The 13,311-nt window shown below is 35.6% G+C and overlaps 1 protein-coding gene across 1 annotated transcript in view; it reads right to left on the reverse strand.

The window, feature by feature from the left end:
• Positions 1–6,019: 6,019 nt before the first annotated feature.
• The window catches only part of LOC145688405 (uncharacterized), a 174,195-nt gene continuing 166,903 nt past the window's right edge, over positions 6,020–13,311 (reverse strand). The window contains exon 3 of the mRNA XM_081762591.1: positions 6,020–8,196. Within this exon, the coding sequence (XP_081618717.1) occupies positions 6,848–8,161 (1,314 nt within the window). The 5' untranslated portion in view covers positions 8,162–8,196 and the 3' untranslated portion in view covers positions 6,020–6,847. The remainder of the gene's footprint in view (positions 8,197–13,311) is intronic.

Raw genomic sequence — 13,311 nt, forward strand, 5'->3', positions numbered from 1 at the left:
ACGTACAGGTGTCTGGAATCACGTGCCGAAGTTCGTCCACGTAGTTACCGTTCACCCTGTATATAATAATAATAATAATAATAATAATAATAATAATAATAATTAAGGACCGGATTTACATGTAAAAACAGTTTTATTCCAAAAAGTTACGTAAATAAATATTTTGGACATTTCGGTAATAAATACATATTTTTAACAATTTTCCGTTATTTTATTCTAAATTTCACAACGATTTTTTTAAAAAAATTTCTCTCGAAAGAAATTAACATCGGAAAAAGAGTAGGCTGCATAAATCTATCCATCGTATTTATAAGCAATTTCCAACCTGCAGAAGCAGCGTTATCATAAATTCTGCTTTTCAACGCTGGACTAACTTATGCCAAACAAAGGACTTCTGAAGGAGTTTGTACTAAAGTGAACAAGTTAGTGTTAAATGGGAATTTTTTTTTCGTAAAATTGCCAACCAGAATTGAACTTTTAAAGAAACAAATCCGATCTTTCACTTCCTCCAACACCCGCAATCACGAGGTGGGATACCTGGCATAATGCAGTATTAGATTATGTAGAGAATTTTGAAACATTTGTATCTGTACTAACTAAACTAAACCCAGACGATACTTTATCCATTGAAATTGTTCAAAATTTAGTAATTAATTGACCAGGGTTTCATATCTGCAAATTTTTTGTTTCTTGACTGACTCTATAAAGAAACTAGAAACTACGAGAGATTTATTGAGTACTTCGGTTAAAGAAGTACACGAAATACAGTGCATTGAAAAAAAGCTGAATGTTCTTTCTGCTTTGAAAGCTGAAGTCGTAATTTAAAAAAATAAGCATTTGTATAAGAAAAACATTGGGTATAAAACCCTATGTAAAATACATGAAGTATTGGAAGGCCAAAACAAGTGAAGTTGATGGTGTCATGCCCCTTTTCAAATGCGCGAGGTTAATATCGTGTGATGTAGAACGTTCCTTTTCTCAGTATTAAGGCATTATTCCGCGACAATTGGCATGACTTTACGATGAAAAATTTGGAAAAGACGCTAGTTATTCACTGCAATGACCATGCACTTTCATCATTTGATGAATAGGAGCTATTGGTATGTACCAGCATTTAATTTTCTTCCGTTGGGTGTTTTCTATATTTTTCCTTCTTATTTCTGTTAAACATTTTTTTTAAATTTTAACAAATACTTTGTTTCATTTTTAACACATAAAAAATAATATTTTACAGTTTCTAGAACATAAAAATCCGGGCCCTAATAATACAGAAATTGCCTCTTATCCTTAGAACCGGAATTTAGGAAAATACTTCTTGTTACTTCTAATGAAAAGTATATAAACCAAGTTTAATCTCTCTGCCTAACTTTAGGAATTTATATGGTACTCTATTCTGGCCAAAACATCTGAACTTCCCTTAACTCCGTTAGCATACGTGTTTCAAAAAATTATTCCTCTTATTCATTGCTCCGGTAACAATCTTTTTTTCTGCGCGTGGGGTAACCACTTCTTTGTCATGTGACTGCACAAAAGTAATTAAGACTCAACAATCCCTCTCACCATAACATTTTCATTCTCAATTTATTGGGTTTTAAGTGGATTCAAACTCTCATAAAATGTAATTTCAATTAACTGTAGAGTTCCAGATAATGTTTGTAGTGCATGAGAATTAAAAAAAAAATACTCCAACCATCTTATGATGATGTCCATGTGCACACCCCGATATAACGCACATGCTTGACAAAATCCCACGTTCTTAAGGATATTAATTTGGCCTGAGTGACTATGGGACAGTCGCTTCGACTCTGTCATAGAGTAGTGCAGATTGTTCCCTTTCCCCTTTCAGGATCGGGATTTTTTAAACGTGTTCCCTCACATTCAATTAAAAGTTTATATAAAGAATTACACATCTTTATCTTACACGATTCTCTCTCGAAGCATTTTCTGAATAAATAGTAGGAAATTTTAGTTACATAAACTATTCGTCTGTCCCCCATTATAGATAGTATCCCCTTTTTCCCATTTAGAAGCGACCTTTTTGCAGATGTTCAAACAATAATTCAAATATTTCTAGTTAAGAACTTAGACACCAAACTTCCGAACTCCAGCCTAAAGCTTCACATTGGGCATGCTCTGAATAAATGAGAAATTTCGATAAAACAAGAGTTATCCTTTACTTTGGTCGGAGCGGAATTTCGAAAACTCAAACACACACTTCTTTGTTTATTCAGAAAATGTACAAAGCAAGAATTTGCTCAAGTGGATATTTGATACTCAGTATTTTAAAATAAAAATAAAATAATCTCTAATTTTAATATTATAGAAACTGCTCTCTTTCCTCCTTAAGAGTGGCAGAATATTCGCGAAAACTTGTGAAATTCTGTATATAAATTCATTGAAACAAATGCTATCCCAATTTTTAATCTCCAGCTTTAGCGAATCCTGACATTGAACCCTTTGTCAATAAATAAAAAAAAAAAAGATAATTTGAATATGATTGAAATGACCGCTCCCTCCCTTAGGAGTAAAACTTAAAAAGTTTTTAAATACGAATTTCCTTACTTGTAATTAGAAATCTATATGTCGAATTGTAGATTACCAAACTAAGTTAATTCTTTCATTCGGCACTTTCGGAATAACCAAAGAGAAATTTGACTACTTAAATGTCCCTCTTTTCTCCTCAGGAGCAAAAGTTTTGAAAACTTTTAGACATGCATTTATTTCTTTTAATGTACAAATTGTATACCGAGTTTAATCTTCCTAACTTCGGAGACTAGTGAGAAGCACTATTCTTGACAATAAAATTGATCCTCCCTTTAGCACCTGAGGGTATGCAGTTCCAAAAATCGTTTCTTAACCCTTACTTTCGTGACAAGATGAATATTCTATCCATATTTCACGTTTCTACCTATAGTAGTACGGTCTGGGACACGATGAGTCACACTTCTATTCTTTTACATAAAATGTAGATAATTATTGAAGATTTGAAAAATCAGTGCCTCATCTGAAATTCCAAATGGGCCAGACAGAAAAATGTATGAACAACGAGGGTAAAGAAGGAACATGAAGTATGCAGTATTTACAAAGGAGGCGCCAGGTAAAAAGGTTGTAAACCATTTCTCTAAATATAGATATGGGTTGAAGTGTGAAATTTGGGATTTTGATTTTCCCTGTTTAGTAAGAATAAATAAACTCACGATAATGGAGTAGTTGAATCCATTGTAGCTGATTCGTACAGTAACTCGTCCTGCCAGCGAGTGAGCGGTTATATGCTGCATCACGCCCTGATTTCATGAAATCGATAGTAGCGAAAAGAGTACGAAACTGTGCGAGAAGCTGATTAGTAAATAGTAAATTACAATTAGATATAAATTGATGAAGTTTAGTGTACTGTGTATATATTCTAAAGCAAGAAGATCCAACATACTACTCGCTTGTTGTAATTCAGTATTGTAGTCGCAAGGAAAGAGCGATACACCCTTTTAAATTATTGGATACACATTCATGCAAGGGACTCCGTAACATTCAGTTGCATGGAGTTTATTTTCACTCTGAAGGGATGTGGAAGGAGTAAATAAGATATTACATATCTACTGTTGGAATTTAATACTAAGTACGAATACAGAGAGTTCAGTTTGAGTGTGTTTGTAATATCTACTTTAAAGTGGGGTGACAGTGAATTTTTTTCTTCTTGGGCTGTTTTGAAATAATCACCATATTTCTCATACACATAATACGTATAGTCTATCTGATTCACTTTTATGAATTCATGAAATTTCGCTCCAACAAAACGACCAAACTGGAGCTAATTCGGCCTGTGGACTCAAGGAAATAACGCTTTTCCAAATTTGAGTTGGCTGTAAAGTCGTGAATTCGAACTCCCGTCAACGAGCTGTTTGGGCCTAAAGACAGATACTTGTGTTTCAATTTTTTTTCTACCTATTGCTAGTCTAACAAGCACACTTCAGTCAGTATCCTTCGTGTTCATTTCGAAGGAAAGGCAACCGGCAATCACTCATTACATGGCGTGTGCCTCTTCATGTGATAAATCATTATTGTGTATTATTTTAGAGGATATTGTATGCTCTATCTAAATTGAAACCTTATTGACATGTTGAATATATTATGGGAGCTGGAAGTTCATGTAACTTGTTTACACGGAATAACGCCGAGCAGTCTCCCTCAGACGAGAAGTGGTCTAAGAATACCATCAGATTATACCGTGAAACTACTTATATTACTGTGGTGTGTATTTTATCTCGCTTTGCGCTAAATATATACGATTTCTTAAAATTACCTTTTCATCAATGAAGTTCATATCATATTCACGGGATGTGCTACAGTCAGTAGTTACCTCAAACCCCCACCGTGAATAGTCCAACCAGTTTACTCATTACTTCGAATGACGCAACGAGATTATTTTGGAACTAAAATTAATTGATTATTAGACTTCTTATACTTACACGTAATACAATTTGGAAGTCTTATAGAACTGGTCTTGCCGTCTATCCGTGTCCATATACCTTTAACAAAAAAGTGGGCTCGTAGCCAAGGAGAGAGCAAAACAGGCAGTGTCTGCTCCAGATTTTCTGTTTTTTCTATAAAAGAACATTGTTGATAATTTCCAAATTGAAGCAAAACTAGATGTATCATTTACGAATTAAATTCAATTTAGTACATTTTAATATTTTCTGAGCAAAATGATGCTTTTTGCTAGATGTACTCTCATGTCCAAAGTGATTGTCGCATATCTATAACTTTCTTCTTTTAAGAATATAGTTTGATAATAATTTTGCAGGGTACTTTTAATACTAATACTATTCGTATAATCGGGAAATATATGTATTTGAGGTAAATTCCATAGGAAAAGAATTATAAATGCGAAAATTAGAATGAGTAAAACAAAATGTTGATAATGGACAAGAAAGTTTTATTTTCATTTTATTGTTCTTATTTACTGCTTTTTTGACATGAAATTTGTCACATACATGTCTTTTCCGATTATACACATACGAACATAAGAAATACCGGGCGAATTCGTTATCAAATTATATTCCTAAAACTACATATTTATAGACACGCACAATAATTTTAGACAGCAGTGTACCAGACACATTGACTTCGGCTTTTTTTTATTCTAATAATTTCAAACTTAAGTATATTATTACACTGTGACAAGCATCAAAGATTGGGGATTAAACGCATCTCCAAGGAATAGCTGCATTGAGTTGCAAAACAGTAACTGCGAACATAAATGAACTACATAGCTAGTCCGTAGGTAGGGGTAGCTAAGGTGTTTCGGCACCTCCCTGCAGCCATCTTCGGTCCTCCTGAAAGTTTCTTATTTGTTTAGATAAGCATAATTTCAGAAAATAAACAGTCCAGAATGTTAGAGGAAAAGGATGTGCAGATTCCATCAATAATACATAGTGTTTTGATATCTTTCCGTGTCTACTATTGTCCTCTCAGTATTAATGTCTGCTCCTTCTTAAGAAATCGGACTGTCCATGAGCCCGTTAACAGGTGTCAGAACGAAATCTGACGTATATAGCGAGAAATAACTTTTAATATGGATTCTGCGTCCCAAGAGTAGGCTCCTTGTCCTGGTTTGTGTTAATTGCCGTATAACAAAACTGGTAGCAGATAGCTTCATGCAGCATTAGAATATATAGTGAATTCATAGTCTCCCGATTCGAGTTCTCAGCAAACGGAACTTTCATCAGCAATTATGGGACACTAATAAATCTCAGGATCGACTCGCAGTGGGGATTATACGTCCTATTTGCATAAATTTTATACCAGGCAAACTTACGTTTTTCTAGCAAAAACAGAAATTAGATGTTACACCTATGCAAGATTTTGAAGTAAGTTTTTATGCTTCTACTCTCATACCTTGTTAAGACATTGGAAGATGTTTTTCTTTTCTGGTTCATTAAGCTCAGTTTGCACCAAAAGAAAGTTCCGCTATAAATTCTTGAGTTTGGTTGCTCGAGATTCAATAAGTAACGTAAATAAACAATTTATTAATTATAATGTATATTTAATATAATAAAAGTAACAAATTTTAGCACAATCGAGATCGAATATTATCGAATTTTACATCTCGCTTGTGGTAAGGAACAAAGCTAAACGTGTGACAAAGTGAATCAGTCACGCAATACAGATTTGTACTTTTCATATAGTAAATTATTCATTACAAGTTGAGCCATTAGATTAAACTATACTGATGTATTTGTCAAAAATCCTAAACTGAATAAAAATGTATGTTCTAAGGCAATACAGATTTTATAAAATGATGTACAGATCATGACAATATACTAGTTACACTTTTAAGCTCCATTTTACATGCTTCCAAATAATCCTGTCAATGTATGAAACAAGTTTATATACAAGTGAGCTTCCTAGCAATTGAATAGAAGCTTATTGTAGATATATTACGTACATCCTTTTAAAGATTTGTACTTACAGAAAAATAATTGAATAAACTAATATAATATTCAAAGTAACAAAACAGCAACTAAATATAATTTCATTCAAACCACTCACACAATCATTGGTGCAAATGCTGATTTTAAACATTACAACATGCATATACAAAACATTAGCATTTTGTTATGAATTTTCGTTCTCGAATTTATCATAAATATTTAACAACGAAGTTTTGAATAAGACAATAATAAATTAATGTTTCAAGAACTATCACTAAACGCATTCCAATCACTTTCATTGTACTTACTGATTTCCATCAGTTTGATGCCAGATTTATATCAAATATGAAACCTTTGTATCATGTTGTAGATGTAAATCACGGTAACAGATAAATAGGGGAAACACGTAATTTAAAATATTACTTTCTTTTCTTTTTGCCCCAAACAGCACAAGTAGGGGTTTTATTAAAGTCATCTAGTCGAAATTGTTCACCAGCTTTACATGGTCCCTGTCTGTAATGTTCATAGCATTTTCCATCGGGTATCCAATAATGAGCAGCCATGGAAGATGAACAGTGACATTGTAAGTTACCTGTAACAGGATCTTCGATAACAAGCTTCCCTTCTGCACATGGTCCCCTAGTGAATTTCTCGACGCAAGTACCATCTTCGGGATTGAACACGTAGTTTTTAAAACAACTACACTCGGTCTTCCCTGACGTATGGTTATACGCGAAATAATGACCTACAGGACAGGGGCCAATCGACTCCTGTTCGTAACATTTACCATTTTCTGGCCAATAGTAAGCATTCCATTCTTTTTTACAGTAACATCCAGATTCGCCTGTGTTAGTATTCAGATAAAATAACTCTCCTTTCGGGCATGGGCCTTGTGTATATTGACGGTAACATCGCTGGTGTGCTGGCCAGTAAAACCAATTATCAAATCTGTTACAATAAGGTTTCGTTTCGCAAATAGCCTTTTGATCCTTGAAAACTAACCACTCACCAAACTCACATGGCCCCCTAGTATATGGTTCATAACACTTTCCATCCTCACTTAAAGAATTAGAAGGCAAACACTTGCACATTGTTGTTAAGCTCTCTAAACTTCTCATGAAACACGGCACGAAAGCGCATTTGGTGTTGTTGCATGGGCCTTGGGTATTCAGTTCGTAACACTTACCATCAGCCCATTCAACAAAACCATCTTTACACATGCATTGAGGTTTCAAAGTTTTGTAGTTAAATTTCATTAAATGGCCATCTTCACATGGCCCTTGTTTGTATAGTTCGTAGCACTTGCCTGTTTCCTTATAATAATGCATAATCATACTTGTATTGCACATACATGACCCACGACCAACATTCACGTCATATGCAAATAGTTGACCTTCAGTACACGGGCCCTGAGTATATTCCTCGTAGCAGGCATTATCAGACCAAGTTGTCCAAAATGCGGGACATCGACACTCAGCAGCTTCTATAGTTTGGTTCCAAACAAATTTAAAACCTGGCAGGCATGGACCCTGTGTAAATTCTTGATGGCACAACCCGTCTTTTGGCCAATACAGATGATAAGGCTTGCAGTTGCACTCCAGCTTTCCAGTATCACTGCTGACAGACAACACATATCCTTCGGGACAGCTTTTAGTGACTGGAAGTTGACGATTTGCTCGAGGTGCAGTGAGCGATGGAGTTAGCAGACAATACAGGACAATAGTCAGTAACATTTTTTTCTTTCTTGTCAGGGCTTGGATTCAGTCTTCTGAAATCAAAATAAAGAAATTATAAGATCGAAACAGGCAATATTGTAATTGAAGTCCACACTAATCAGTAAAGTTCATATACAGTATTAATACTTCTAATAAAGGACTAACTTCATTAAATCTAGTTAGTTCTAATTTCTGGAGACATAATGTTGGTATTTTCTTACAATATGAGTAGTACTGTTCTAAAATTGAAAATGCGCGTAATTGTTGTATCTTTGAAAAAAAAATACTATAAGTAACTTAATTCTGTTTTGTTCCTTAACAGCATTGGAAAAGTATTGCGCAAATCATATGGTGGAAATAAACCAACACTACACCCCATATAGCAATAGTATTGTAATGTTTTAAAAAATCTGAAATAATTAAAGCTTATTTTTAGTACGTTATACTTAATCAGATTCTAAATTTGTATCCGGTACTAGCATAAAAAAATAATATGAGCTCCTTCGTTGCTAAGCGGTTAGCGTACGCGTCTTTAGCGTGGAAGACCTGGGTTCGATTCCAGGCGGGAGCTCATGTGGTTCGGATTCCACGTTAACCAATAGGTCCACGTCTCATATAGCCTCGCTGCTGAACGGGACGTTAAACTCAAAATCAACTCAACTCAAATTACATATTTCAAATTGATAACTGTAAAACTAAAACAATTGTAAGGAAAAAATATATATATACATCGGATTAATATATTCAGGAAGCAATTATCTTAAAGTTATGGAAAATTGTGTTACTGCAAATGATTCACTTGCAGTTGCCGACTTAATTTGTTGACACACACACACACACCTACACAGAAACACACACACACACACTCTCTCTCTCTCTCTCTCTTTCTTTCTCTCTACTTCCTTAGCTACTCATATGTAAATGTTTTATTAGCAGAGTGAGTTGCTTCAAGCGGAAACTCCTTGAAAGCTGCTCCGTGTTTTACAAGAACAAAGTATTGTTTCTGTTACAACGACAGTTATGAAACATGTTATTCTTTCTGATACAACAGACGGAAGCCTATTCATTCATTTCGCGTGACTGCATTGAAAATACTACAATGACAGAAGAGGAAAACTAAAACCATACTCCTCATTAAGGAGGATTTTGAAACTTAATAATAACTTTTTCTCTGTATGTAAGGTCTAATGACCGAATTCGAAGTTACTAGGGGAAACAAATGGCATTCACATAACATGTGTTGCCACCAAACATTTCTTCTATTTTAAAGATTCATGAACAACCATACGCTGAAGGAAATCCCTTAGTGGTAGGGGAAATTTTTGATGCGAAGGGTCGCAAGTTGTGTCTCATCATCAGTAGTTACTTGAGTGCATAACATCTTGTCTCTGATATATGGGTAGTTAAATTTTCTAGCTTCATTAGCGTCAAATCATTTATGCACCTTTAGCGTGCATGGAATAAACGAGAAACAAAACCATAAACGGTCATCAGGTCATTTTGATTGCAAGGTAAACAAATTAGAGAAACCATATTTCATCCAATTCTCAGGATTTTACCTAAGGGGATTCTACTTTTGTATGTCGTTTTAACATATGAGTTTAAAGAACTATAAATAACAGATTAAACGTTAATTACTAACACTTATCTCTATAAGAGCTATTTACTATACAATTGCATTATATAAGCGTGCAAAGTTCGTAATATCATTACATTTGAGAACTTTGTCGTACGTTTGGTTGTTTCTAAATAATTCAGGTGAGTATTTGGTTTAAAGAATTTTACGCAGTTAATGAGTAAATTACTGAATTTTCGTTTTACCGTTAAAATTAGATTTGAAAACTTTAATTTGAATTAAGCAATCTTTCTCTGTGTAATATTAATCAAGTCAGTTTTGATCTAGGACATAGGAATTACACTTTACAAATGTTGAAATTAAAACAGTTGAAATACAGTTTCGTTTTTAAGTTTTAATATATCTCATTACGGGTCTCCGTAGGCTGAAATATTAGTTAGCCTATTGGAAAATCTAGACCAGGATAAGAGTAATAGTTTCTTAACTGTGCAAATTATATATACTGTATATAGGGTGTTTCAAACAACACCGACAACTGTTGGGATGTGATTCTTGACACTAACAAGGCAGGGACCCAGGTGTAACACACCGATTGTGATAAGATTGCTCAACCATAAAAACATCGACAAAGAAGCGACACGTATTTTTTTTATATCGGCCAACAACCACACTGAAATGGTCAAATAGGGGCATACAATGGGGTCAAAATGGGATTATGTTGAATATAGCGAGAACGAGAAGTGATATCGGAAAAGTTTAAATGTACGAAATACTACCCATAGTCGACGCAGTTCAATGAGGTATAACGCACCCATGAGAAAAACAGAACATCCGAAAATGGACCAATCACGTGTACAACATTGTCACAATGTGTTACGGAAATGAGCGAAAAGGGTGATAAGGAGCAGGAAGATAGAAGAAACGAAAACAGAAAATACGTGTTTTTTGCTTTGGGTGTGTATGTTGCCCGTATCCAATCGAGACGCATATTTATCTTAATACCCGAAGATGGGATAACACGCAGGAAGGATGCAAACGCCGTTCGTATAGACAGCCAGCGAGACAGCACTGCGCGGTGGGTTGCATATATCGCGTAATGAGAACGATGAGATGCATGTTGGAAACGAAAATGTGTGTAGGCAGTAGTAACACAAAAACAAAATTGTTACTATTACTGTTGTGTTGTACGCGTATTTTCGTAGTGATATAATGTTGACACTCATGTGTGGCACTAATATTAATGTTGCTGTTTATCCTAAGTATATAGACCACCTGCTATTACAATCTACTGTGCTATGAATTTTTTGTTCCCATTACCCGATATATGCAACCCACTGCGCAGTACTGTCTCGCTGGCTGCCTATACGAGCGGCGTGTACATCCTTCCTGTGTGTTATCCCATCTTCTTGCATTGAGATAAATCTGCGTTTTTCTTTTTTTCGCATATGGGTGATGTATGCACCTAAAGTAAAAACACGTATTTTCTGTTTTCGTTTCTTCCTTCTTCCTGCTCCTTATCACCCTTTTCGCTCATTTCCGTAACACATTGTGACAATGTTGTACACGTGATTGGTCCATTTCCGGATGTTCTGCTCTCTTCTCATGAGTGCGTTCTACCTCATTGAATTGCGCCAACTATGGGTAGTATTTCGTACATTTAACCTTTTCCGGTATCTCTTGTCGTTCTCGCTATATTCCACATAATCTCATTTTGACCCCATTTTTATGCCCCTATTTGTCGCTTTCAATGCGCTTGTTGGCGGATATAAAAAATACGTGTCGCTTCTTTTTCAATGTTCTTTATGTCTGTGCAATCTTATCACAATCGGTGTGTTACACCTGAGTACCCTGCCTTATAAGATAAAAAGTACAGACCAACCTGGGTGCACAAATGCTTCCTTTCGGAGTTATAGGCTGCCAAAAACATGAAAAAATGAACTTTGAAGGTCTGTAGCTACAACACTATGGGACCTATCGTAGTAGGGTCAATACTTAACTTAACTAACTGGGAAACTAGCAAACTCATTTGGCTGAACAGCCAATGATGGACTTTTTTTTTTTTTTTTTTTTTTAGCACAAGCGGATCTGGACGGGGAGGGCACAAACGCGTGGTCTTCTTTGCAGTGTTTTGATGGTGAACTTTATGTCTCCTTTTACAAATCTTTGGGGGCTTTCTGATTAAGGCCTGGAACTTGTTCCTAAGATCCGATTCTGGAACCGGGTTTTCCAATCCAGGTCTGGAACTTGTTCCTGAGATCCGGTTCTAGAACTGTTTCCTAAGATCCAGGTCTAGAACTGTTTCCTAAGATCCGATTTTGAAACCGGGTTTTCGGATCCAGGTCTGCAACCGGTTGTCAAAATCGGATCTCCGAGAAACCGGTTCCGCCGGAACCGAAACCTTGTGGCCATTCCTAATAATTACTACTAAGTCCTTGTGCAAGTAGCATCCCTAACTCTAATTATCTTTCTATTTATGTAATATATTTAAATTCTATTATTCCGTATACAGGGTGTCCCAAAAGTAATGGGGCAAATGAAACCACAGTTTTCTGGCACCAAATGACATACAGTTCGGAAATGGATAGGGGCGGAGCTAGACAGCTTCGAATGTGTGGGGAAAGAAACTTCACACCTGCCAGCGGAATAATGATAGTAGCTCGGAAGGGGATTCAGAAAGACAAAAAATCATATGGGCTTGATGTGTTAAATGCGCGCCAGAGATTCTCTGTATGCCTTTAGGAATTCGCCTAATGTGTGTACGGTAGGTGTAATGAAACAGTGCAGTAAAGGTGGAAATCATACAGAAGAAAGTCATCCATGGCACGATTGCAAGCACATCTACAATGGGAGTCAAATCAAAGATCCCTTAGCAAGGTTGCATAATCTTAGGGGGCAATCGAAAGTGGTATACAAGATAGAAAGTTGCAGAGAGGGTAGAAATAAGAACAAGTGTAACTAGTCGTGTCATGTTAGGAAATAACAGGCAGAATCCACAACGAGAAACTGTATTTGTAAAGTGGTAACTTACACAGAAGAGCACTACAAACTACTAGGTCATACGTGCTAACAATAAACGTTCCTAGAGATGATGTTCAAAGTGCTGTCCTCCCACATCTATGCGAACGTGCTAATCGTGAGTTTCGAATGCATTCCATCACTCCCAGTGTGTTGCATAACTGTTCACATGTATCTTCAATGTGGTTTTGTAAATCGGCAAGATCAATTCCCTAAGTGTAAAGTTCCTTTCCCCCCAAATTCGAAGCTATCAAGCTCTGTCCCTGTCCACTTCCGGACTATATGTCATTATAAACCACTTTTTGTTGTTGTTGTATTGCCAGGAATCTATGGTTTCATTTTTCAACATTACTTTCAGGACACCCTGTATACGTTTGGACAATATGTTAAAAACTGAGTATCCTATTTTGGCTTTATCTAATTAGATAAAAGGGATGGGATATATTATTAGGACAAACAAACAAACAAGAAATAGGAATCTTTAGTCCTACTGACTAAGGAGAAATTAGACATGATCGAGATACAGACTGTCAATTTATATTTCTGGTTGCATTTATTCCAGCATTATCTAGCATAT

This window comes from Thermobia domestica, chromosome 6 (assembly GCF_964235325.1).
Source record: "Thermobia domestica chromosome 6, izTheDome1.hap1.1, whole genome shotgun sequence".
NCBI classification, from domain to species: Eukaryota; Metazoa; Arthropoda; class Insecta; order Zygentoma; family Lepismatidae; genus Thermobia; species Thermobia domestica.